This window comes from Emys orbicularis, chromosome 8 (assembly GCF_028017835.1).
Source record: "Emys orbicularis isolate rEmyOrb1 chromosome 8, rEmyOrb1.hap1, whole genome shotgun sequence".
Taxonomy (NCBI): Eukaryota; Metazoa; Chordata; order Testudines; family Emydidae; genus Emys; species Emys orbicularis.
Window position 1 is genome coordinate 5,435,900 of NC_088690.1, and position 27,448 is coordinate 5,463,347.

Below are 27,448 nucleotides of genomic sequence, written 5' to 3' on the forward strand. Positions count from 1 at the left end.
AGTGTGGCTGTAGAACATCCAACCAGCTCCAGTGCTCACATTCTATTGTAGATGAAGCGCTGAACACCAGACCCCAAGTGGTATCACAGCCAAGTCTGTCTGTTGCACTCAACTAGTTACTGGGCACCAAGAGCTTTGCTGCTATTGGCTAATCTGTGGATCAGTCTGGTCAACCAGGACTGGGAGCCCCAGCACAGGGGCGAGTTGCTCTTGGTTTTAATCTGCTTTCCATGTCCCGATCTCAGAGTGGTCGATCGCTTGTCTGTACGACTCCTCCAGCTGAGCAATGAGGTTGTGAGGCCAACCTGCTTTCCCAGGGATTCCACTGAAATTGTTGTCCCCCATAGCCCCAAGATCCCCCCATAGCCCCAAGTTCTCCACTGCAATGATTCTGAAGAGTTCCAATGCAGATTTATCAAAGTGTCCTCTGAGCAGTGAACTTCAGTATCTCAAAGTCCACCCGTCAAACCCTTCTGCAGCACATAGCTTCCTGGGTTTGCCACTAACAAACTGAAGGATGCAAGACCCTTTGCTGAGCCTGCCCTCCCAAATGAAGAACGTTGCATTTTGTTTGGGAGCAAGAACATTTACCAGGCGGTTCTTTATTCTCTGCTCTTGCCCCTTGGGCCGGTGCCAGATTTATTATTAAACACCAGCTACATTCTTGGCTGTGTACATGGAACAAATAGACAGTCCCTGCCCCAAATTACTTATAATCTAAAGGCAGATACTGATGAGACAGGATGTTCTGGGAGACCCCCTGCAAGCGTTGACTGATTTTTTAAAAAATGTATTTTGTCGTTTTCACACCCTCCTCCTGCTCTACCCCTTGCTCTATGTGGGTGAAGTGTCTTCAGACCTTGGAGAAGAAATGAACATAACATAAGAACGGCCCTACTGGGTCAGACCAAGGGTCCATCTAGCCCAGTATCCTGTCTTCCGACAGTGGCTAGTGCCAGGTGCCCCAGAGGGAATGAACAGAACAGATAATCATCAAGTGATCCATCCCCTGTCGCTCATTCCCAGCTTCCGGCAAACAGAGGTTAGGGACACCATCCCTGCCCATCCTGGCTAATAGCCATTGATGGACCTATCCTCCATGAATTTATCTAGTTCTTTTTTGAACCCTGTTATAGTCTTGTCCTTCACAACATCCTTTGGCAAGGAGTTCCACAGGTTAACTGTGCGTTGTGTGAAGAAATACTTCCTTTTATTTGTTTTAAACCTGCTGCCTATTAATTTCATTTGGTGGCCCCTAGTTCTTGTGTTATGAGAAGGAGTAAACAACACTTCCTTATCTACTTTCGCTACACCAGTCATGATTTTATAGACCTCAGTCATATCTCCCCTTAGCCGTCTCTTTTCCATGGTTGGTTATTAGAGCTGTGTGACTACTTCAAACAATTCTCCAAGAATACCAACTAATCAACCCCTTTCAGCTGCCTCCGCTGCTCTCACCCCCCTTCCTGCTTCTCACCAACAAGTTTACAGCGAGGGAGGGTCCCAGACGCAACAAATCATTGGCAGATATTGATCGCAAACGCTGACAGTGATATAAAATCACAGGCTCCCAGGTGTAGTAATGAGCAAACTGGGGAATGGATGTGTTCCCTAGAACATTTTTTTTTTAATTTGTTTTCCTGCTGCTCATTGATCCTTCAGCGAGAGTTTGATCCTTTTTTGCTCTTCTCCCACCCTTTGGTTAAAAATTGAACACAGGCAAATGAAGCACTGATTGCACAGAGTCAGGCTTTGGCTGAATTGTTAACGAGGAGAAGGGGCTTTTGAAAAGGTTTATTAACCACTAAGGGAAACAGTCCGATTCACAGGGGTGTCCTCACATTATTTCATCTCTTAGTAGGAAGGTGACTGGGTTTATAAGTTCAAATCATTAGTGTCAGTGTCATCATCATCAGTGGGTCCCACTTTCCTCTTCCTCCCTCGGGCGAGCGTCTCCACCTCCTTCATGAACCGCAGACACAGCTCCTCCTGCCACGGCGGAGCCACGCACTGAACGGCGACAGGCAGCCCCACGGCTCCTTCCACAGCCTGCAGAGGAGAGACAAGCGTCCTAATGTCACCCAGGGCACGCGGGCGCTGACGGCACAGTCAGCAGCACATACCAACTGGTGGGAGGGGCACAAAGGGTCAAGTGACCCTCCCCAGGGTCAAGTGCCCCCACCGGCCCGGGTGGGGAGAGGAAGGGGCAGGGCCAGAGCCAGAAGGGAAGAAGTGGGGTCAGAGCCTCTGCTCTTCCAGCCATGCTGCCTGGTGCACCGGGCAGCATCCGGGAGTGGCTCTGGGGCCTGGCTGTGAGGAAGAGCAGCCGAACATGCCAAGGGGAGCTGGCTCAGCAGGAGGGCAGAACCCCACATGGGATGGGGAGAGCGCGGGGGCATCACGTGAGGCGGTCACGTGCCCCCCCTTTAGTTAGTGCCCCCCTTTGTGTCCCTCCCACGAGTTGCCTATCTAGAGCAGTCATAGAATCATAGAATATCAGGGTTGGAAGGGACCTCAGGAGGTCATCTAGTCCAGTGGTTCTCAAACTAGGGCCGCCGCTTGTGCAGGGAAAGCCCCTGGCGGGCCGGGCTGGTTTGTTTCCCTGCCGTGTCCGCAGGTTCGGCCGATCGCAGCTCCCAGTGGCCGCGGTTCGCCGCTCCAGGCCAATGCGGGCTGCGGGAAGCGGTGCAGGCCGAGGGATGTACTGGCCGCTGCTTCCCGCAGTCCCCATTGGCCTGGAGCAGCGAACCACGGGCACTGGGAGCTGCATTCGGCCGAACCTGCAGATGTGGCAGGTAAACAAACCGGCCCATCCCGCCAGGGGCTTTCCTTGCACAAGCAGCGGCTTTCCTTGCACAACCACTGATCTAGTCCAACCCCCTGCTCAAAGCAGGACCAATCCCCAACTAAATCATCCTGAAGTCAATGGCACTGCTAGCAGACAGGCATAGAGATATGGGGTGCCAGATCCTCAGCTGGTGGAAATCAGGGGAGCGACACTGAAATCAATGGAGTTCTGCTTTACGATGTGCTCAGTGTTAACGAAGTTACCTTATCTGCCTCCCATCCCTTCCCCAGCCCTCTGCCTCACCCTGTCCTGTAATGCAGCCTCGTCGCTAAGGAGTATGAGAAATTCTCCCCACCCGACCACGCCGAGGGAAATCAGATTGGCAGGACAGGCTTCCCTTAGTATTGATCTGGAAATCGCCCTCTGTAACGTCAGCTAACCTCTCTCAGCCTCTTATCCCAGGGGTCGCCGTAGTGCCCTTTGTAATTCTTCAGCTCTTCTTCGTCAGCCTCCGTGACGGCGGTGACCGGCACAACCCCAGCGGGGAAGTTCAAGACGTTGTATAAATTGGTGTAGGAGGTAGCAGCTGGGAAAAGACAACAGAAAGAGCTCTGATCATCAGGTCTCCAATTAAGAACATAAGAACGGCCATACTGGGTCAGACCAAAGGTTCATCCAGCCCAGTATCCTGCCTTCTGACAGTGGCCAATGCCAGGTGCCCCAGAGGGAGTGAACCTAACAGGTAACGATCAAGTGATCTCTCTCCTGCCATCCATCTCCATCCTCTGACAAACAGAGGCTAGGGACACCATTCCTTACCCATCCTGGCTAATAGCCAATAATGGACTTAACCTCCATGAATTTATCTAGTTCTCTTTTAAACCCTGTTATAGTCCTGGCCTTCACAACCTCCTCAGGCAAGGAGTTCCACAAGTTGACTATGCGCTGCGTGAAGAAGAACTTCCCTTTATTTGTTTTAAACCTGCTGCCCATTAATTTCATTTGGTGGCCCCTAGTTCTTATATTATGGGAACAAATAAATAACTTTTCCTTATTCACTTTCTCCACACCACTCATGATTTTATAGACCTCTATCATATCCCCCCTTAGTCTCCTCTTTTCCAAGCTGAAAAGTCCTAGCCTCTTTAATCTCTCCTCATATGGTACCCGTTCCAAACCCCTAATAATTTAGGTGCCCTTCTCTGAACCTTTTCTAATGCCAGTATATCTTTTTAGAGATGAGGAGACCACATCTGTACGCAGTATTCAAGATGTGGGCATACCATGGATTTATATAAGGGCAATACGATACTCTCCGTCTTATTCTCTATCCCCTTTTTAATGATTCCTAACATCCTGTTTGCTTTTTTGACCGCCTCTGCACACTGCGTGGACGTCTTCAGAGAACTATCCATGATGACTCCAAGTTCTCTTTCCTCATTAGTTGTAGCTAAATTAGCCCCCATCATATTGTATGTATAGTTGGGGTTATTTTTCCCAATGTGCATTACTTTACATTTATCCACATTCAATTTCATTTGCCATTTTGTTACCCAATCACTTAGTTTTGTGAAGTCTGTCGAGCCACGCTTGGCATCTGGAACCCCAGCTCTGGGCAAAGTCCTTACTCCAAGGAATAGAACGCTCAGAGGATTTGCTGGACGGTTCAGTCTTCACTCGTGATGAATGATCAGCGGCCATGAGACGTTGGACAATGACCTTTTCCAGGACATTTCTATAAGACGGTGGCAGTCAGAAGTCTCCCAGCCTTGGGTTGAGGCCTCCTGCCAATTCAGCTTTAGCGTCCACACCGACCCTCCTGATAACTGAATGAATTCTGCCCTCATCCAATGCATCAGTGCAAGTTACTCAGACGGTGTGAATAATGCCACAGAAGCTCAAGGCTCAGCAATCAATAACCTCTTCTTCATTCTCACGAGCCAGGATGTACGGAGCTGAACAAAGCTCAGCTTGTATTAAATGGAGGTGTCGCTCCATTAACTTCAGACAGTTATCCATGAATACTGGAGATGGGTAAAACTTCCCAGATCACATCCACTTACCAGCCAGGGATTGTTCAATACTGGAGATTAGCATCCAGAGCTTTGCCCAGTCTAGCCTAGCTCAAGTGCTGGGACCTCCATCATTTCCCTGGAGAGATTATTCCACAGCCAGATATTTCTTGGTATTCAGCCTAAGTTTTATTTTGCTCAGTTTCATCCCATTACCCTTCCCCTTTCCCCCAAAACAACAGCATATGCTGCATGTATTGCACTTGTCGGCACAATGGCAGACTCATTCCTGGACATTTAGCCAAGCTAAACACATTGGACCGGATTCTCAGCTTGTGGAAATCACCGTAGTACCGTTGAAATCGATGAAGCTACATCAGTTTGCACCAGCTGAGGATCTGGCCCATTTGTTCTTTTAGGAACTGATGCAAGTCCATTGAAATCAACAGGACTCTTTCCATTGACTTCAATGGTAGTTGGAGTAGGCTCTCAATTACCCCTCCTAATTCAAACCCTCCAACCCCATAGTCATGTTTGTTTCTCTTATCCAATTGCCCATTAATTAGTCATCATCTTTCTAGCTCCGAGGAGACATCCCTCCTTTATTCCAAGGTTATCCCCACCAGAGCCATATGCCTCCTTAGCCAAAGCTAAAAGGCAAACATTTAAAAATAATCATGTCTAAATAGACTAAGCTTCTCTGCTAAGCCAAGCGGTCTACGTAACATGTACACACAGCGTATGCTGCGTCTGCCTCAGGTGGCTGGTCCACATAGAGGATAACAGCCTACTATTGTTTCTAGCTAAAGGAGTTATTCCTTTAGCTCAAGCGGTAGAGATCTTTGCCGAAGCTGTCAGGTTCAATTTCTGAAGATGACCCATGCTGGAGATTGCCACATCTGCACGGTGTATTTAGCCGCAGAAACTTTGGAGCCCTCTTTGCAACAATGAGATTGGGCTATTTGGAAGAACAATATCATCCTTGCAGCTACAACACTTGCTCGGTAGCTAGATTTACAGTCAGATCACAATGGTGCAATTAATATGTCAAGGCTCACTTCAGATATTGCTCGTTGGTTTCTGTCTTCTTTTTTAACTCATCTGCTAATGCTGAGGAAGCCTCTTGCGTTGTGCTTTGAACAAATGCTCTATAAACTGTTGCACAATAATAATCCACTAGCCACAAACCTTCGCCTGTCCCTTCTGTCAGGGCATTCTTACCCAACTCAATTTTACCTCCAAAGTGCCTGCAACTCCTCTGAGCTTGGTGTCATTTTGCAAATTTTTATAAGCCTACTCTCCACTCTATTATCCAAGTCATTTGTGAAAGTATTGAGTAGCACCAGCCCTAGGACAGACCCCTCCGGGATCACACTAGATCCGTCCGCCCAGTTTGCCAGTGAACCATTCAATAAAGAGAAGTGCAAAGAACGTCACTTAGGCAGGAAAAGTTAAATGCACAACTACAAAATGGGGAATAACTATGTGTGGTAGCAGTGCTGAAAAGGGCCTGGGGGTTACAGTGGCTCACAAACTGAATATGAGTCATCAATGTGAGGCAACTGCAAAGAGGCTCATGTGATTCTGGGGTGTATTAACGAGAGTGTTGTATGTAAGACACATGAGTTAACCGTCCCATTCTACTCGGCACTGGTGAGGCCCCAGCTGGAGTAATATGTCCAGTACTGGGCACCACAATTTAGGAAGGATGTGAATAAAGTGGAAAGAGTCCAGAGGAGAGCAACAAAAATGATTAAAGGGTTAGAAAACCTGACCCATGAGGTTGAAAAAACTGGGCATGTTTAGTCTTGAGAAAAGAAGACTGAAGGGTGACTGGTAACAGTCTTCAAATATGTTAAGGGCTGTTATAAAGAGGACAGTGATTAATTGTTCTCCATGTTCACTAAAGGTAGGACAAGAAATAATGGACTTAATCAGCAGCAAGGGAAATTTAGGTTAGATCTTTGGGAAAACTTGCTAACTCTCGGGGTAGTTAAGCTCTGGAACAGGCTTCCAAGGGAGGTTGTGGAGTCCCCATCATTGAAAACAAATTGGACAAACACCTGTCGTGATGGTCTAGGTTTCCTTGATCCTAGCACAGCACAGGGGGTGGGACTTGATGACTTCTCAAGGTCCCTTCCAGCCCTACATATCTATGATTGATAACTACTCTTTGAGTAGGTTTTTCAACCTTGAAAAGCTTGCTTCCATTTCTGGTAGTACCTCAACCATACCAGCCTGTATTGCTAGAGTTAGACATAGCCGGGGATTACCAAATAGCTTCCCAGGATAGCCCTTGTTAAACGCTGGACCCAAAGCAGGACACAACATAACATCCAGCTCCAGCTCCCTCCATTTAGCAATGAATTCTGTACGGTAAGCCTAGGAAGAAAGACAGAGAGAGAGAGTTACAGTTGTAACTAAGCTACAGTTGTAGCCAATCTGTCTTTTCTTTGAAAACTTGGGGGGTTTGTTTCACACATCTTTGTGCTTCCTGGAAGACTACAGCATAACATACGGAGCTGATCAAAAGATGAAAATTTGACCAAAATTTCAGAACTGCAAAGTAATTTCCAATTCACTGGGTTCAAAGTGGGCCCTTTTTTTATTTATTTTTATCAAAAATCTTTTGTTCACCGAAAACCAAGATTTTGGTCAACAAAGCATGTCGATAACTATTTGAATAATAATTTCAAAACGTTGAAATTTGTCGTTTCCTGAAAAGTGGGGGTCTGGTAAACTCCAATGTTTGACTATCCAAGTCATTCAAAATGTTGTTTTTCTCAACAAAAAACATGTCTGTGATGTTGACAATTTTTCACAAAATATTTTGCGGTTCGAAAAAAGGTGGTTTTGAAAAATTTCCGCCACCTCTACTAATGTCCCGGTTTACATGTGCCTACTGCTGGATGGACTATCAGACTTGCTTAAGCATGAACATATCTTCAACTAGTGGCTGAAGCCTCCAAGAATTCTGTTTTGCACAAAAATGTGAAGTTCTGACATTTGTTTTTGTTGCACACTGGAATAAAAGCGAGATCTTTAGAATTTTTTCACAAAAAAATCAAGAGTGAGACACCAACACACACTGCAGAATAGCCAGTGGTTAGGGCACTTGCCTAATATGAGAGAAAGCCAGGATCACGTCCCTGCTCCAAATTAGGCACAACAGAGGTTTGACCCTAGAGACCTTACATCCTAGGTGAATTACCTAACCACTGGGCTATTGGCTAGCCATCCTGGAACTGATGAATGTTCCATTGAAACCAGTAACGTTGCTGTGAGAAGTTTCAACTAATTGGCATTTCCAATGGGGAAACAGTTAGTCCAAAAATTCCCAACCAGCTCTACAACAGAGGCCACAAACTCTCATGCAGATTCTATCTGAACTCAAGTACTGACCATCTGTGTATTTGAATCCTTAGGTTCTGGGTTCTAGCCTCAATACCGCTACATGTGGTTTAACTAGCAATAATGGTATCCAGTGTTTGAAGCTATGGATTTGCTTCAAGAGGAAATACATGAAATTGTTCATTACAAGTTCTTCTTCCGCTATTTCTGCTTGGAGAAAGCAGGCTGAAGGATCATAGAAGCCTCTGTGCCTATAAGCTCTGTCTGTACACTCATCACCTATTCTAGAATGCGTGTTTCTCAAAGCGAGGTATGTCTGATTTATGTTCACATGATCAGTTTCAGTATTGCACTGACTGTGTAGCTGAAATGACCATTTAAATATCAATATGAAATCTTGATGATTGGTCTTAGTGAGAAAATAATATTACCGCCACTGCAGCATGATGCTTCCAAAGGTTTTTTGCTGATCTGGAAAATTGACAGGATTAATTAGTCGTTGTCAGTACATCATATAAATAAAATCCAGATAAAAGTGCCATTAAAATGATGAGTGTCATTAGTACAGAACACAAATGACCACAGATATGACAATGATATAGATCAAGCAATCATACAACATATGAGCTAAATATGTCTAGGAATACATTTAAAGAGCCTTTCAGTATTTATTTTAAAAGGGTGTCATCACATTTCTTTTCACTCAGCCATATGGACAAAATTCACAATAAATTCACGTAACTCCATTCCCACCTAGCCTCATTGTGATATTGTGCTGGGGTGTAAATCCCACACAGATGGGCAAAAAGGTTAACTGGAGTCGGCGCACAATTAGCCCACTTTATTGCACCTGGAGGTGTGTGTCAGGCTTGGTTTGTTATCAGACCCATCTGGGGAGGAGCTGGGTCTTCTCTATAAAAGAAGGAAGTGAAAGCTAGGAGGAGACCCAGGACGGGACAGAGAATCCCAGGAGGGAGAAGGTTAGTGGCCCCTCACTCTGGGACAGGAACCACAGGGAAGTTATAGAAGAGGAGCTGGGCAAGGGTCCGGGGAAGTAGCCCTAGGGGTCAGTGTTCCACAACAGGACCAACAGCTGGGGAGAACCCACCAGGACTAACAGCTCAAGCCTGGATGGGCGGAGGTTCCTTTAGCTGGGTTTGTTTGGAGTTTTCTGCATTCTGTTGGGAGGAGACCCAGGGGACAGGATGTAGTGAGCTCCCTCTTTCAGGGAAGTGGCTGCTCCTGAGGTGAACCTGAAGCCCAAAGGAAGACGGAGAACTGCACCAGCTGTACACTGTGTGGTGGAATGAGACACAGGAGTCAGACACAGACGTGAAGTCACTGGGTTGCAGCCAGATAAGCCCAATCGGTTCTGAAGACTCAGTTGTCTTTATATTTCCGTTGGATCTGTTAACAGACCCTAGGGAGCCGGGAAGGGGTGGAAACAAGACTACCTGGCTGGAGGGCCGAGTGACGAGAAGAGGCAGACCACCATGGGACTGCGGTGACCATCCCCAGGGGGCGTCAGAGGAGGAAGTCTGCCTTACCATGCCCAGCCACAAGGGGGAGTGACTGTGGTGAGTCAATACTCCCACAGATACGTACATGTAGTGAAATCATAAGAACGGCCATACTGGGTCAGACCAATGGTCCATCTAGCCCAGTATCCTGCCTCTGACAGTGGCCAATGCCAGGTGCTTCAGAGGGAATGAACAGAACAGGGCGATTATTGAGTTATCTATCCCCTGTTGTCCACTCCCAGTTTTTTGGCAATTAGAGGCTATGGACAGTCAGAGCATGGGGCTGCGTCCCTGCCCATCCTGGCTAATAGCCATTGATGGACCTATCCTCCATGAACTTGTCTAATACTTTTTTGAGCCCAGTTAGACTTTTGGCTTCACAACACCTACTGGCAAGGAGTTCCATAGGATGACTGTGCACTGTGTGAAGAAATACTTCCTTTTCTTTGTTTTAAACCTGCTGCCTATTAATTTCATTAGGTGATCCCTAGTTCTTGTGTTATGAGGAGTAAATAACACTTCCTTGTTTACTTTCTCCACACCAGTCATGATTTTATAGACCTCAATCATATCCCCCCTTAGTCGTCTCTTTTCCAAGCTGAAAAGTCCCAGTCTTATTAATCTCTCCTCATACAGAAGCCGTTCCATACCCCCCGTCATTTTTGTTGCCCTTTTCTATACCTTTTCCAATTCCAATACATCTTTTCTGAGATGGGGGCGACCACATCTGCACGCAGTATTCAAGATGTGGGCGTACCATGGATTTATATAGAGGCAATATGATATTTTCTGTCTTATTATCTATCCCTTTCCTAATGATTCCCAGCATTCTGATCACTTTTTTGACTGCTGCTGCACATTGAGTGGATGTTTTCAGAGAACTGTCCATAGTGACTCCAAGATCTCTTTCTTGAGTGGTAACAGCTAATTTAGACCCCATCATTTTATATGTATAAAATCCCACCTATTTATCTTTTTTCTGGGAATCATGGCTAATTTTGTAATTACTGTTTTTCAGAGGAATAATAGAAAGAAAACTGAAAAAGAAGAAGTCCTCATTAGTCATATACACACAAATGTAAGGATTTCCATCATTTACTGGATGATTTCATGGCCCTTGAGGCTCAGAAGATCTAGGTTCTATTCCTGGGTCTTGGCACTTCCCTGCCTCAGTTTCCCCAACTGTAAAATGGGGGATAATGACACTGACCTCCTTTGTAAAGCACTTTGAGATCCGAGGATGAGAACAGCTAGAGATTATTAGATTAGCGTGTTGCCCTCAGAATGGGATTCAGGGAAAAGAAACGTTACCTGCTATTTTTCACTTGATACATCCGATGAAGTGGGTTCTAGCCCACGAAAGCTTATGCCCAAATAAATTTGTTAGTCTCTAAGGTGCCACAAGGACTCCTCTTTTTTTTTTTTTCTATTTCTATGTGATATACAAGCTGGGGCAGTTCCATTCAACACATACGGAATAAAAGTGCAAAGGCTTAATGACATGATCTAATTTCCATTAGGGCAAACGGAAAAGACCTCAACACAGTTCAAGGGAGCTCCATCAGGCTTTACACCTGGGGAAGCATTCTGGAATCCTGGGGAGGAGGGATAGCTCAGTGGTTTGAGCATTGGCCTACAAAACCCAGGGTTGTGAGTTCAATCCTTGAGGGGGCCATTTAGGGATCTGGGGCAAAAATCTATCTGGGGATTGGTCCTGCTTTGAGCAGGGGGTTGGACTAGATACCTCCTGAGGTCCCTTCCAACTCTATGATCTGAAGTTAATGGGACCCTTTCCATTGGCTTCAATGAGCTTTGGGTCCAGCCCCTGGCTTGCAAAGTATGTTCCCAACGGACTTTCACATGCAACACAACACACAAACGCTTCAGTATGTTTCTCAAGCTCAGCTACGAGCTGGAAGCGGAAGCGCAGTCTGGGTATAGACCAGCATCCTACTGCGATTTACAATTCATACCTCATGTACTGCTATCCAAGTACCTTTGTGAGCTAAAGCAGGGATTCCCCGGGCCAGGTATGTAGCCACAGATGTGTATTTTGCCCCGCTAGGAGACAGCGGTCTAGTCTGGCGCAGAAGAAGCGGAGCACAGAGCACAGACCAAAACCCAAGCAAGAACAGGGAGCTCTACATTCCCTGAGGTCATATCAGGCCTCCAGTATAAATAAAAATGAGCTGTACAGCCTTGATCCTTATAAGGAAGGTGTTAAAATACATCTAGTCTCCTCGGGAGATACCGGCTTCCTTTCCACTTCTGATACCATGACAAAGGCACCCTTTCTACATACCTTCATTTGATGGTGCACAGGAGCTTTTTACAGAGCCACTTACCCCACTCCGCACAGCGCGTTCAGATCTCTGGCGATTCGTGGATACTTGGAGAGAAACAACATTTGGAATGAGTGGGTCACAGGGCAGGGCAGTCAAAAGCGGCATCATTCAGAAGAAATCAGCTAGTCTGCTTCAGCCTTCCATGAAAACCAAATGCTGCCGAGGCCCAACCAAAGCAGGCCTGTGTAATGAAGTCTGTCTGCTCTATAGTCTTCCATTAAAGCAATATAAATAGTGCATCGGCTTGTGAACAATCAGCAATGCCATAGTGAACATATGCGCTTCTCAGAGAGTACCCTTTTTTACTGTACCGTATTTCATGAACAGTTTCTCCAAGATAAAACCCAACAGCTGCCCTTTGCAGAACAACAGTATAAGCAGAAGTGTTCATGAGACACCCTAAAATACACGTCAACGCCAGAAAACAGGAACATGCTTTTGCATTGCTTTGCCTGTCACATGTACCCATTTCCCCAGGCTTTGTAACTTCCAGATTCAATGACGTTTTTTAATCTGCACCCATCATTGTAGTTACTAAGGGCTTGTCTACATGAACAGTGAGTCTGCAGCAAGATAGGGTGTGAATCTACCCGGCACTAGACTGCCACGCACTAACTGTCTGCATGGATCCTGCTGACGCACACTAACAGTGCCTTAGTGTGCTTTCATCTAGTCCCGCTGTGAATGGGTATTAGATCAGAGCACACTAAGGAACTGTTAGTGTGCATCAGAAGGATCCACATGGACAGTTCATTGTATGGTAGATTCACACCCCCGTTTGTCATGGACTAACTGTTGATTCAGACAAGACCTGAGTGTAAGTGAAGTAGCTCTGAATAAGCAGACACACAGGACGGTGCCCTTAAAACAATACAAGGAAATACTGTAACGAGCAATCATTAAAATGATGAAACGCTATGCATATTTATTAGAGAGTGATCCAAACTAAAAACCCAGATCCAAACACCCCCAAGGCCTTAGGATATCCGAGACTGGGATCCAGAACTGGATCTTTACTGTCCACCATGAGTTGCTAGAGAAAAAGTTCATAGCAAAATGCTGAGGATTGCTCCCACCTTTGGGATTTAACTGTTTATAGCTAAGCTCTAAATCTGATCATCAGCAGGAAGAAATGGTAACCTACCACCAGTTCCGTAAGGTTTGTGATTATTACTGTCCTGAATGACCTGTTCTGCTCTGTGATAAGGCCACTGTATGAAACAAGAAGCACATAGTTTTATTGTGATTCACCTGTTGGACCCACTAGGCGATGGTTTAGGACAGAAGGAGGAGAACCATCTTCTTGACACAATTATTGTCGTAAGGGAAATGGTCCTAAATACAAGTTCTCATTCAAATCAAATTGGAGTAAATAGCTTTGGTTTTATACCAAGACTCCAGAATTGCTTCAGACTGATTTATATCGCAACAGCAGAACAATGCAAATAGGGTCCGGAACTTCACCACAAATGCTTGCTGTATAGATGCTCTTTGGATACTTGTTCGCAATCTCATTTTCCAATGAGGGGGAGGGGGGGAAACAATCAAGAATTCGGTACACAGCCAATGGGAGCCATGCATCCCTGCTCAATTCTTTCTGGGAGATTACCTGAATGGGGCTGTACAGAGACAGCTTCCATCAAAAATATTATCCCTTCCCTGCCGGCATATGGCTAAGGGCAACACAACTGGTTTCAAAGAGCTCTTTCTGTACAAGGTATATTGGCCATAGAGCCATGGAAGGGGAACATACTATGGGCTCATTCACAAGTGGTGCAGAAGGCCAGCAAAAGGCTCTTATGCAACTTCAGACCCACCTCAACCTGTCTTTGAGGTCTCTAGTAGTATGTAGACCTCTGCATGTCATTGAATTTCACCCTTTATGCCTACTGGGCACTAACACCCAGATCATCAAAAGTATTTAGTGGCCTAACTCCCAGGTACCACCTTGGAGGATCTAGGCCCAAAACGAACACTAAGCAGAAAAGAAGTGGCAAGGTAGAGGGTCTTCCTTCTCCATCTGTGGGAACCCTCCCAGCCTGTAGACGTTTGAGCATCTCCCACCGCAATAAGCGTGCGAAGAGGATACACATTGAGGTGACTTACCACAGGCTTTAAGATGAGGGCCAGAATCTTCTTCACCAGAATGGGAAGACGGTAACAGTTGATCTGCGATTTCAGGGTCGGATCCACAATGTCCCCTTTGCTGGGAGGTGAGGGAGAAAGGAGGCATTCAGGCCAATCCAGTTGTAGAGTGCCGCTTCCCAACCGACATTTTAGCATCTTTAAATAGTAAAATGACAACTCACGCAGGCACCAACCCAAGGTATTAAGTTCTGATCCCCTGAGCATAACAGAAGTCATTGCTCAGTGTGTAAGGGTAGATGCTCCAGAATAACTCTTTGCAACATGACATGAATGCTTCATTTCCTATATTTATTTGCATTTTTTGGTAGACTATGGAGTATTTTCCATTTTTGCGGGATTTTTTGTTTTGTTTTTACACACCTTGGGACTTGCCTTCACTCTGCTGGCCTTCTACCTACATGTCCCCTCACCCTAGTTCTAAGCACTTCCACCATGAGTCAACCTAACCTCATGCAATCCTGTTGTTATCCTCCCCATGTTGCAGCTGGAGCAACTGAAGCACTCGGAGATTAAATGACATGCGTAGGGTCACGCGAGGAGTCTGTGCCAGAACCAGGAATCATGAGTCCCAGTCCAGCGCCTCAGCCACAAGACCATTGCCCTTCTTTCCTGGCCTTTCCCCGTTTGTACGTGTATTGTGCTGGTTTGGGGAGATGCTCTGAGATGCAGAGGACTGTATACATCCGGCAGCATATTTTGCTTTGGAATTCGGATGCCGATGTGTAAAGTGGGGTGGGGCCCAGATATCTCAGAGACCACATCACTCTCCGAAACCTATCTTGACAGCTGTGATCAGGCAGGATGCTGCAGCGGATGGAGCCCACCATGAAACTCACTGGGGCTAGATATAGTCAGTGAAGGACCCTCCGCCATGCAATTCCCTACCACCAGGGATTAGAATGAGCTTCAATCCCTTTCAGACTCTTCTCTTTGAGAAGCCTTCTCCATCGAACCACAAGAGCAGAATGGCCAGCAGTCACGGAGACAGAAGACCAAGAACAACCACAGCGGTGCAGATGATGAAGAAGTGGAGAATACAGTCCTACCCCACAGAAATGATGCGATTCCTAATGGTCTCAATGGCGCTTTGATGCTACAGCACCGGACCCGTTGAGAGTGTGGACGTATATAATTCAGGTTAGCGTGATGTGGCAGACGATGCTATACAAGTATAACGGGCAGGTTGATTAGGCCTAGACAATTGAAACTCAGCACCCACTAGAAGTGAGAATAATGGGACTGACAGAGCTTACTCTCTGTTTAGCATCCTGTAAATTATCCCAAACTAGTATGGGCCAGGAAGCCACAATCTTAGTTTCTTAATGACGTTCCTCAGAAGAGTCTCAGCAGGACAACAGGACACGCAGAGACAACCCATCCTCCATGTTAATTCCAGGCTAACCAAACCTGGCCTCCTTGCAGAAAGAACCTGTCTGCTGGTTCCTCCTCACGCCCCCTTGCCTGCATGACCCATTGAGCCACAACAATCGGCCGCCAGCCCTGTTCAAAGACGACGGGATTTACTTACAATTTGTCCAACAGATTTGCAGCTCCATCAGAAAAGAGGCCTCTGGTGAAAAGCTCGTCCACCACGTAATCAATCCGAGGGGGGGTAAAAGGGATGAGCTGCATTAAAACCATTGTGGCACAAGAGGAGGCAAAGACATCGGACAAAATTATATGTTTGTGAAAACCTTGCTAGAGAAGCAAAAAAGGGGCGTCAGCTTGTTCCAAATTCAGATTAGCCGCGGGTGCCCAGATACATTTTCCCTAAACACTAATGTTGGAACACATCTGCAAAGTGTGTGTCACTGCCCCCTCTAGTGGCTGGTCCAGAGTGGATAACAGCCTACTACTTCCGGTAGCTAATGAAATGACTCCTTTACTCAAGTGGTAGAGGGGCTTTGGTACTGATTGTCCCAGGTTCAAACTCTCATTATCCTGGGTCTCCCTGATGATATGAAAACTTGCCCCGACCTCTGACTTGTGTCCCCTGAAGAGAGTTGCCCTTTTGCCTGGCAAACATGAGCTGGATTAAGGGACTGCGAGACCAGGGAGCCATAGAGGTTCAGATGTCTTGATATTCGTTGGGACAGAAGCATAAGCAATATTATGGGGAACTGGCACCCACGGCTGTTTGGAAGCCCCGAGTCATGGTTGGAGATATGGAAAGAATTTCAACTTGACGATGATTTTGAGACGTCAAAGTCAGACCAGTGGGCCCACGAGGCTAGTGAGAGAGCGGTGGCTGGGAACAAAGACTATTGAATGAAGCTTTTCACTTTCTAATCTTCACAACAGGTTAGTGAATAAGCATTATCTCCATTTGGCAGATGGAGGGGCCAGGGAAGCGGAGAAGTACATGATTTGTCCAAAGCCACCTGACCCTCCAACGCTTTTCTCCCTTGCCTCGTCCCCCTCCCTTCCCTTCTTTCTATTTAACTGATCACCTCCTAAGTAAATCCACCTCCCTAAAAAACCCCTGTGGAATTAACATGATGTTTGCCACCATCACATTGTTCCCGCTAACTTGTACGTTCTACCCCTCCCTCCAGGCTCTCTCTCTCTTGTCTATTTAGATGATACGCTCTTTGGGTCAGGGACTGTTTACTGTTCGGTGTTCGTGCAGCACCTAGCGTAATAGGGCCCTGGTCTCTGCCTGGGGTTCCTAGGTGCTATCAAAATACACAGGCGTCATGTTTTATGTTACTGCTGGGATTAGAACTCTGGCAATCCCTGGCCCTCAGGCCAGCACTCAGCACAAGAAACGTACCGTATGCCCTGCCTCCTGGAGAAGCTTTTTGGTTTCCTGGACAGCCCGTCTCATGCTGGGCGAGGGCTGGAAATAGCCGTCTCCGTCGTAATACCCGATCCGAAGAGGGGCTGAACTGGAGTACGCCTGGAAGCAGAGGAGCTTTTGCTTAGGAATCAGGGAATGGCCAGATTGGGTCAGACCTGAGGTCCATCTAGCTCAGTATCCTGTCTTGGACAGTGGTCACTGCCAGGTGGCTCAGCTGTGGGTGAATTGAGGTTCTGTCCAACAATAAACCATGTTCTAAGATGGTCTGCCCATAGTTGGTTAATGGGGCTATTTCCAGAATACAGATCATAGGTTTGCAAAGACTAGGATGTTTTCATCCATGGCGCCATCTCTCATGGAGGCTCCCTCATTGAGGAGCAGTCTGAGTCTGTTACCTCCTCGTTGAAGGGCAGAGGTGGCACGGTGGGGTCCAGGCGGAACATGTCGTCACATAGGAGCGCTCTCATGCACAGAGCCAGGCTGTCCACGTCCCTCGCCATTGGCCCGACCATTCCTGTAACTGCAACCAGAAACGCAAGGACGCCCGTCACCGAAGATGGAATGCAGAGGTGCCCCGTTACATAGTCCATCTCTTGGCTAACGCGGGGAAGGCTGTTCCACAACACAGGGCATGGTGGGTCAAACGCTTGGGGCCAGATCCTCGATCCTACTCTGTTTCCTTTGCAGCAGGCAGAGCAAAAGGAGCAGATGGTGTCTGTAATCTCCCTGTTGGGGATCCCCCCAGCAGGGAGGAGACCCCAGAGCCAGCAAAGCCGGTCCTTATCCTTCCCCAGCTGCCATTCCCCAGACCAGAGGGATGGCCAGAGTGCAACCTGCTCTGGCAATCTCCGACTGGCCTTAGGGACCCCACGCCAGCTGGCGCAGGTTAGGGCAACCCCCAGGCTGCTCTAACCTGTATCTGGGGCCAGGCCAGGTAGAGAATCAGGATCCCATTACCCACCTTCCCCACAACACACCCCTCCGTGCTGCACCCAGAGACAGCTGGACATAGCAGACAATCTTGTGCTTAGTCATCAAAAGAATCAGGCCTGTCAAGATCCTCTTCTATACAGCATGAAGTGTGAAATTTAAAGGGACAGTGTCGTATTTCTTAAAATACCTACTCACCACTAATAAAAATGGAAAGTGACAGCACAAAGGGGCTGCAGCAGGGGCCAGGATCTGGCTAACCACCTCTTCCAATTTTCCCTGCTCAGAACTTGTCATCAACCAACCATGTCTTTAACTAGCATCCATATGTTATCCTCCAGGTAACCAGGTTCTATTTTCTAACCTGGACGGACTCACCTGATTTCATGCCGGTTATCGGACTGGCGAGACCAAGGGTGCTATGAAATATATAAAATGGGAGAAAAATTAGCAACAGTTAACTGTATTTGGAGGGGATAGCTCTGCCTGAGTTGTAGATACTGCACTTGCTACCGAAACAGACTACAGGTGCTACTTGGTACGTGTGTTACCAACATGCACGGCACTGTATCTGGTCTAGAGCAAAGGGTCTCATTAAAGCAGGAGCAACGTGGGAGGACAGCGCTGAGGTAAGTGGATCCAAAGATGGGTACAGGATAAATTGGCCTATATCTTCCCTCGTGGATATAATCTAAGCTTCCTCTGCAAAGGATAGTCCACACCCTTTGAAAAGGGCAGGTGAATGCTTGTCTCTATTAAACGCCCCCAAATTTAGTTAACAAAGAGTTACAGTTGCTCAGTGGTGCCTTGTACCCTTCCAGAACGGGAAGGGTGGCTAAACTTCACCCTTTGAAAATCAGGAAATACAAAATACCGTCCAGGTCCAGAGACAAGGAGGTCCAAAATCAATTTCTAGCAGCCCCACCTGTCGGGCTGCCATGAATGGAGCAACTCCCCTGACTCAATTATTCCCAAGTTAGCACCTACGCATCACTGCTTGTTGCCTCTGGGCAGGGAAGCAGCCATAACACAATGGTTATGCAGGGCACAACCGTGCCTTGGGGCCACCCGATGCCTGGCTCCATTGACTAGTAAAACAGATTTCACTAGTGGTCACGTGGTCGTTTTCTACTTCAGCGCGTACCTCAGCCTGATGCCCGTCGGCTTGAGCCCGCACAGCCCGCAGAAGCTGGACGGCAGGCGGATGCTTCCGGCAATATCTGTCCCAAAGCCCAGGATGGAGCCTCCTCCAGCGATCAGCGCCCCCTCCCCTCCGGAGGAGCCGCCGGGGCTTTTCTGGTGGTTCAGCGGATTCACCGTCTGGCCGAAGATCAAGTTGCTGCAGTCGTAGCTGGAGAGAGGAAAGGAGCGGGTCGGTTGTTAATTATTTCTATCTCCACGCACAAAGCGAGAGTTCAGGGTGCGTAGACGGGCCAGTGCGGGAGATCAACGTGGGAAAGGTTTGCGGATGACGCTGGACTGACGGAGGCGTGGTGATAAGAAGCAGGAGGGCAGGTAACTTTTCTCCTGCGCTGGAGGTGGGAGGAATGGATTCTGCAGGAGAAGTGCTGAAAGGGTGAAGAAAGCCAAGCCAATGTCTCACTTGCCCGATTTCTTTAAGGAGACGACAGAAGGAGGCATGGGGGGCCGGGGACAGCTGTAATACAGAGAACAAGCTATTACTTTATCATGCTCTGAGGGACGTTGGTTTTCACAAACGGAATCGCCCCCTGCCTCTTCAAAACCTGGACTATCACGCTGTCCTCTTCCTCCGCTCGGCCGAGAAATTGCACCAAGCCACTGGTGGAGACGTGACCCTTTGGGGGAGTGGGAAACAAAGCTCATTAGACATGCTGGGCTGACGTGGTTGGGAGCTGGTAGATTTCCCCCCCAGGAGCGAGACATGTCAGCCCTATTGGTAAAAAGAAAATAGAAGACCCCCCCACTCTTTAATTCTGAGGCTCTTTGTCACAAGGAACAGCTGCTCTGTGGCAGCCGGAGGAAAGTGGTCTCCCCACTCGGCCACCAAGCATCATCAGAACTGAACAAAATGGACCTGCAAAGGTAACCAGATAGCATTCACCTTCCTCCCCGGGGGCGTATATTGTTGCACCTGTTGCCTACTGCTCAACTTTTCACTATAAGTCTAGCTCATCCTCCATCCCTCTTCTTGCTACATGGCCAGTCAGTACATGGTCTCTGTAGCTTTACCATCTTCAAGATGATTTTCATGAGCTATCGAGCATCATACACATTTTCACCATGTGTCATTTGTCCAGATTTTAGCCTCTTCTTGGAACCTGTCCATATTTCGATTCTGTTATTACATCTGCGTGTATACAGCACTGAAGACCTTCTTTGAGTATTGTGGCATCCACGATACTATCCATGATACTATCCACCCCAAGGGTTCTTCATCCATCCTTGGTTCTTCTCCATGGCTCATTTCCATGGCTTGGGACTCCCCAGTCCCAGGATAACACACTGTCCTCAAAGAGTTTCCATTTCTTTCTGATGTTCTGTTCTCCCATATTGACCAGGCCAGAGTGTGGCTGGCTTCTGTGCTGTTAGCTGGATGATGAGGCCTCTACAATACGCTCAGGGCAGCTAGGAACCACCAATTATGTCCGTGTCTCGGAGGGTATGTCTACACTACAATAGAACACCTACAGCTGGCCCATGTCAGGTGACTCCCACTCACAGGGCTTGGACTGTGGGGCTATAAAACTGCAGTGTAGACATCTGGACTTGGGCTGGAGCCCAGGCTCTGGTTCTCTGCAAGGGGAGAGGCTACAGTGTCCAGGTTCCAGCCCACGCCCAGATGCCTACCATGCAATTTTCTAGCCCCACAGCCTGAGCCCTGTGAACCCAAGCCGGCAGAGATGGGCAGCCGCAGGTGTCTTATTGCAGTGTGCATTGCAAAGCAAGGTATGTCCACAGGTCCCATGCATCCGGCCCATCTCTTTGATGCTATAAATTAGGCGACATGGTGGTGGGATCAATCAAGCATTTAAGTTAAACTTTCCTTCCTTCGGGCTAGACATGAAGGGCCAGATCTGCAGTTGATGCAAAGCTCCCAGTTCAGCGGAACTGCCTGATTTACATGAGCTAAGGATTTGGCCAATTTTCACAGAGCGAAGAGATGGGTGATACCCCGGAGTCTGTGGTTAAAGAGTCTCATCGAAAGCCGTTCAAAGGTTGAGGCCGTCCATTAGAAATCTTATTAGTAGGGCTCTCAAGCGATTAAAAAAAATTATCGCAATTAATCGCGCTGTTAAACAATAAGAGAATACCATTTATTTAAATATTTTTGGGTGTTTTCTACATTTTCAAATATATTGATTTCAATTATAACACAGAACACAAAGTGTACAGTGCTCACTTTATATTTCTTTTTATTACAAATATTTGCACTGTAAAAAAGGAATAGTATTTTTCAATTCACCTAATACAAGTAGTGTAGTGCAAACTCTTTATCATGAAAGTTGAACTTACAAATGTAGAATTATGCACAAAAAAATAACTGCATTCAAAAATAAAACAATGCAAAACTTTAGAGCCTACAAGTCCACTCAGTCCTATTTCTTGTTCAGCCAATCGCTCAGACAAACAAGTTGGTTTACATTTGCAGAAGATAATGCTGCCTGCTTCTTGTTTACAATGCCACCTGAAAGTCAGAACAGGCATTTGCATGGCACTGTTGTAGGCAGCGTCGCAAGATATTTACCTGCCAGATGCACTAAAGATTCATACGTCCCTTGATGCTTCAACCATCATTCCAGAAGACATGCGTTCATGCTGATGACGGGATCTGCTCAATAATGATCCAAAGCAGTGCGGACCAAAACATGTTCATTTTCATTATCAGAGTCAGATGCCACCATCAGAAGGTTGATTTTCGTGGTGGTTTGGGTTCTGTAGTTTCTGCATCAGAGTGTTGCTCTTTTAAGACTTCTGAAAGCATGCTCCACACCTCGTCCCTCTCAGATTTTGGAAGGCACTTCAGATTCTTAAACCTTGGGTCGAGTGCTGTAGCTATCTTTAGAAATTTCACATTGGTACCTTCTTTGCATTTTGTCAAATTTGCAGTGAAAGTGTACTTAAAATGAACAACAACATGTGCTGGGTCATCATCCGAGACTACTATAACATGAAATATATGGCAGAATGCGGGTAAAACAGAGCAGGAGACATACCATTCTCCCCCAAGGAGTTCAGTCACAAATTTAATTAATGCATTATTTTTTTAATGAGCATCATCAGCATGGAAGCATGTCCTCTGGAATAGTGGCCGAAGCATGAAGAGGCATATGAATCTTTAGCACATCTGGCATGTAAATATCTTGTGATGTCGGCTACAACAGTGCCACGCGAATGCCTGTTCTCACTTTCAGGTGACACTGTAATTAAGAAGTGGGCAACATTATCTCCCGTAAATGTAAACAAACTTGTTTCTCTTAGCGATTGGCTGAACAAGAAGTAGGACTGAGTGGACTTGTAGGCTCTAATGTTTTACATTGTTTTATTTTTGAGTGTAGTTATGTAACAAAAAAACCCTACATTTGTAAGTTGCACTTTCACGATAAAGAGATTGCACTACGGTACTTGTATGAGGTGAATTGAAAAATACTATTTCTTTTATTTATCATTTTTACCATGCAAATCTTTGTAATCAAAAATAATATAAAGTGAGCACTGTATACTTTGTGTTCTGTGTTGTAATTGAAATGGATATATTTGAAAATGTAGAAAACAACCAAAATATTTAATACATTTCAATTGGTATTCTACTGTTTAACAGTGCGATTAATCTTTTTAATAGTGATTAATTTTTTTGAATTAATCGTTTGCGTTAACAGTGATTAATGGACAGCCCTACTTATTAGCTGTCTTTAGTCTGAAATTTTTAGGGTGACTTGTTTGAGATAAAATGCCCCTTTCAAAAGTCTAAATTCCCAGGCTTTTATGAACACCTGTGCTTACTTAGAACGGTACAAGGTAGTCAACAGACCAGCAGTTTATAGAAAATACCGTGCCAACCTTGCAGCCAATGTGATCCTTGATGCTGATGGGAACTCCATACAGTAACCCTCTCTCCTTCTGCCTTCGCACTTCCCGCAGTTGCTCCTCGCAGCCTTGCATAAAATCTGTCACACAGTTCACCTCCCGGGTCACCTCCAAGGCCTTTCCGTGGACACGGAGAACAGCGGCAGGGCAAACACACCGAGAAGGGAAGGGGGTATAACAATGAATAAAGACAGTATATTTGAGGTTGAAAAGAGAGACCTTGCCAAACCTTCGGGGCTTCATTTTTCAGACTTTAGATTCAGTCCTTGGCCTTTCTATAGAGAGTATGCTAAGAAGTATGCTCATTGTGATCAGTTGTTAGAACAATTTTGTGCTCTGAGCACTTGTCCTATTCATCTGACATAGGCCACCGAACAGCTATTAAGATGGTGATGACTTTTGGTCTCCAATGTTGCCAACTCTTGCAACGTACAGGGTGGGTTTTTTTTTTAAAGTCCCAGCTCCTGGAGTCATGTGATGACTCGAGACTCTCAACTTTCATTTTTAAAAAAATAGTACCTGGGGGTTGCAGAGAAAAGCTTGAGCATGTCAATCCGAAGGGCTCAGATACCAGAAGGCAAATAAAATGAACCCCAATGTTTATTTAATTCTTAGGATTTTTAAGCCAGCCAATCTCTTGATTTTTAGCACTTGACTCGTGACTTGGCAATACTGAGGTTCTATGAGTCTGGGCCAAATTCCAATTGGTGAGCTAGAGGTGCCAGACTACATCTCTCCTTACCAAATCCCTCCCACTCCGCCAAGATACCCAACTTCCCAGAATGCACCTGGAGAACGTAACTCATGCTTGTGTGGTGCTCTGTCACCCTCTAGTGGCTGGGCCATGCATAAATCATGAGTCTTCTACAGGCTTGGGGAAGGGGAGCTAAAAGAGGTTTTAGCTCACGCAAAGTGGCTCACACTTTGAGATCCAAAGGTCCTGGGTTTTATCCCCACTTCCAATGACTAGTGGTGGGTGGGGAAGGATTTTCCTGGCCCCTAAAATTTTTTCTCATCCTAAATGGAACAAAGTTGAAATTTTCATGAACTGAAAATCCAAAGGAAAAAAAAGGGATTTGGGTCAATTGCAACGTTTTATTTAGATATTAACCCTTTCTTAATTTTTTTTTAACTGCCATTAGCTTAGATTTTGAAACAAAAAGCCATTTCAGACTGGGAAACCAGAATTTTTCATTTAGAAAATATTGAAACATCTATTTGGCCAATTGAAAAAAATTCAACTACGGTCAAGTCAAAAAATTCATCCAAACCAACCCTTTCCCACCAAAAGTTTCTGTTTCCACCAATCGGCATTTTCCGATTGAAAAAAACCTTTTGTTTAAAAATTCCTGAGCAGGTCTACTGACGACGTTACATTTACGGCTCGCTTTTCTACTTCAGTCTCTTCTGCAGACACCCCACCTAAGAGGACATGTGCAGTACCCATTCTCCACTGCTAAAAATTCCAATGCGTTGCATGCAATTTCCTAGGGCTTCATACTGCCCCCCATTACCGGAATATCTGAGCATCGCTGTGGTAATTCCCCTCTCTTTCCACCCGAGACTACATTACCCAGCAGAAACACAGAGGCTTCCCCTCCTAACTTTATAGGGCCAATACACCTTGTTGTACTCACCTGATCTATGTACGTGTAGAGGACGCTCTCTGGAGAGAGGAAACCTTCCTTCAGTTTCTCAGCCAGCTCCACAAGCGGCAGGGAGAGGATGTGACCAGCCTGTATCCCTGGGTTCTACAAGGTGTAGATGCATTGTTACACAGGGAAGGTTTACAGAAAAGATACTACACACAGTGGATCAATTACACTCCGGGAGTAACTCAGAGTTACAGCAGGGATGAGCTTGACTCCCTGGGTGAACTTATAAACACCACCCAGGAATATTAAAAACCTCTTGGTGATGATTTATTCATGCTCCTCCTACCTAAGTCCACGTTCCTCCTCCTCAATAGATATATCCCCAGCCAACATGGTAGAATCCGTTCTCCTGGACTCGGTGCGAGTCCACCCAGGTGAAGCTCCTTACAGCATTGGAGCTTATCTTCTGGTTACATTATGGGACAAAGCAGAGACTTATCGAAAAAGAACAACGTTGGTTGATTTCAGCGAGAGCACTCAAGCAGGTGGTCTGCCAAAATCGAGTTAGCTGGGTCGGGGCAAATTAGGCGAGCGGGAAATAGCTGCAGAAATTTTATTTTACAAATTCTGATAATGATTTACAAAGTGATGCAGAGAAAACCTTTTGGTAAAAACAGAAGAATCACGGTAAATTTTGCAGGAAACAAGCCAGAAAAGAGTTCCATTTTGAGTCTTGTAAAAGGCAATTTTGCAGCAGTTTCCCTATGAAATTGTTTTGCCATTTTTGATCAGCGATCACTTTGCTGGATGATTTCTGCTAATCACCTCCAACGGGGGATTTTTAAAGATCATAGAAGATTAGGGTTGGAAGAGACCTCAGGAGGTCATCTAGTCCAACCCCCTGCTCAAAGCAGGACCAATCCCCAACTAAATCATCCCAGCCAGGGCTTTGTCAAGCCGGGCCTTAAAAACCTCTAAGGATGGATATTCCACCAGCTCCCTAGGTAACCCATTCCAGTGCTTCACCACCCTCCTAGTGAGATACTTTTTCCTAATATCCAACCTAGACCTCCCCCACTGCAACTTGAGACCACTGCTTCTTGTTCTGTCATCTGCCACCACTGAGAACAGCCAAGCTCCATTCTCTTTGGAACCCCCCTTAAGGTAGCTGAAGGCTGCTATCAAATCCCCCCTCACTCTTCTCTTCTGTAGACTAAATAATAGAATTATAGAATATCAGGGTTGGAAGGGACCTCAGGAGGTCATCTAGTCCAACCCCTACTCAAAGCAGGGCCAATCCCCAACTAAATCATCCCAGCCAGGGCTTTGTCAAGATGTTCACTTTAAAAGAGGTAGCCTTGCAATGCAACAGACCATGCAGGAGGAGGAAGAACTGACAGCCAAGTTCCTGTTAATAATACAGCCCCTTCTCATGCAGAAAACCCACTAATGACCTTTGTCCAAGGAGCTGCAGCAACCTCAGCGTTTTGAGACGTGTGACATACTTGCATTACTTTTCTGTACAGCCTTATCTTTGTCTAGTTAGTGCCTTGATTTTTCAGCTGAGACGCAGTCACCATTTTCAAAAGGTAATATTTAGATGGAAAAAGAATCAAACATTTTCACATTCTTCTGCCCGCAATTTGCAACTAGCAATAACTGTCAGTTTATACAATCTCTGCTCCAAGGACCTTACAATCTAAGAGCTACATACACACTGCAGCAGTGTGTGCCAAAACCCCTTCTGCTCATTCGTATGCAAAAGTTAAGCAGAAATAAAGTCCCTTTGCCTGGGCGTTACACCAAGGGCCCATGGCTCTCCAAAGGGAAAGGAAGGGCTGAGGCCGTGGAGAATGGGGGTGCAGTAGGCTGCACCTGATAAAGGGGGTACATCACTGTATATGGAAGCGAGCTCCCCCTCAAGGTGGGCCGCTGCTCAGCATGATCTTGCCCCAAATGATCGTTTAGGGAATTAACAATCTCCACCCACTCGTTTAAGGCGACACAAATCCACCCCCGGCCAGAAAGTAAAAGTTACCTGCTGTTTAAACCGCCGAGCCACCTTCTCCATTCGTTCTAGACTGAGATCCCGCGTCCTCCTTGCCTGTTCCATCTTCTCCTGGATCCGTCTCTGTGCCACCCATCTCAGCGCCAGCACCGCTGCGGCTGAGCCGCAGAGCAGGGCTACCACGGCGCGAGGATCGACCTCGCCCTCAGGCAGGAGCAGCCTCCAATCTGCCTGGATCATAGCGGGACCGTCTCCCAGCCTTCACGCCTGCCGATACGCTGGGCTCGGGCGCGCTAGCAGGAAAGGACAGGCAAAGGCTGGTGCTACTTAACCGCCTGCAGCGCGCAGTCAGCTAGAGACCAGTTCTGAAACAGGAGAGCATAAAACTCCAGAGCTGGGCGTCCTAAACCCTGGACTTCACCCTGGCACTGAACCTTTGCCCCGTCAACGATAGCCGAGTGGGGACTTCATTTCTCCTCTGAGAAGGCCAAGAGGCCGTCCCGTTTGGAATGAGATGTTGAACGTCAACGGGAACCAATGAGAGCCTCACGAGTACAAGACAAGCAGCACCTCTGTCCCTGGTTTGGTCTCCCTGAGGGCCTCCTCTCCACAGATCAGCCTCTTGCCTGACCTTGTCTCGTGAGATTCCCCCCAAATTCTTCCACTCTCAGACCAGGACCCTGGCACACTGCCCTGCGTACCAACCACTTATCCCCCTGCAGCTCCAGCTGGGTTTGGGCCCCTGTGTTTCCTCCCTTCGGGGACCTGGAGCCCACGATATAGCGACCCTCCGCCTCCTTGCAACAAAGTGTTTTTATTGAGTGGCTAGAACAAAGCATCAGAGAAAAAAGGGTTTGGAAAACATATCAAACCCTCTGTGTTTA

At 46.6% G+C, this 27,448-nt stretch overlaps 1 protein-coding gene across 1 annotated transcript; it reads right to left on the reverse strand.

Annotated features, from left to right (window-relative positions):
• Positions 1 to 1,875: 1,875 nt before the first annotated feature.
• Positions 1,876 to 26,804, reverse strand: LOC135882632 (vitamin D3 hydroxylase-associated protein-like). Its single transcript, XM_065409606.1, has 15 exons — positions 26,595 to 26,804; positions 24,599 to 24,712; positions 22,935 to 23,078; positions 19,578 to 19,711; positions 19,039 to 19,245; positions 18,273 to 18,313; positions 17,360 to 17,484; positions 16,938 to 17,063; positions 15,693 to 15,790; positions 14,123 to 14,222; positions 12,017 to 12,060; positions 8,583 to 8,622; positions 7,074 to 7,182; positions 3,229 to 3,374; positions 1,876 to 2,049 (listed from the first exon to the last, which is right to left on the reverse strand). The coding sequence occupies exons 1-15, from the start codon at positions 26,802 to 26,804 to the stop codon at positions 1,876 to 1,878; spliced, it is 1,812 nt and encodes a 603-aa protein (XP_065265678.1).
• Positions 26,805 to 27,448: the final 644 nt, after the last annotated feature.

Coding starts and splice junctions, on each gene's coding strand:
- LOC135882632 (XM_065409606.1), bottom strand. CDS start 26,804: ATGATCCAGGCAGATTGGAGGCTGCTCCTGCCTGAGGGCGAGGTCGAT. Junction 17,064..17,359: donor CTCTGCCCTTCAACGAGGAG/GTAACAGACTCA, acceptor CTCTGCTTCCAG/GCGTACTCCAGTTCAGCCCC. Junction 8,623..12,016: donor AACGCGCTGTGCGGAGTGGG/GTAAGTGGCTCT, acceptor TCAATTTTCCAG/ATCAGCAAAAAACCTTTGGA.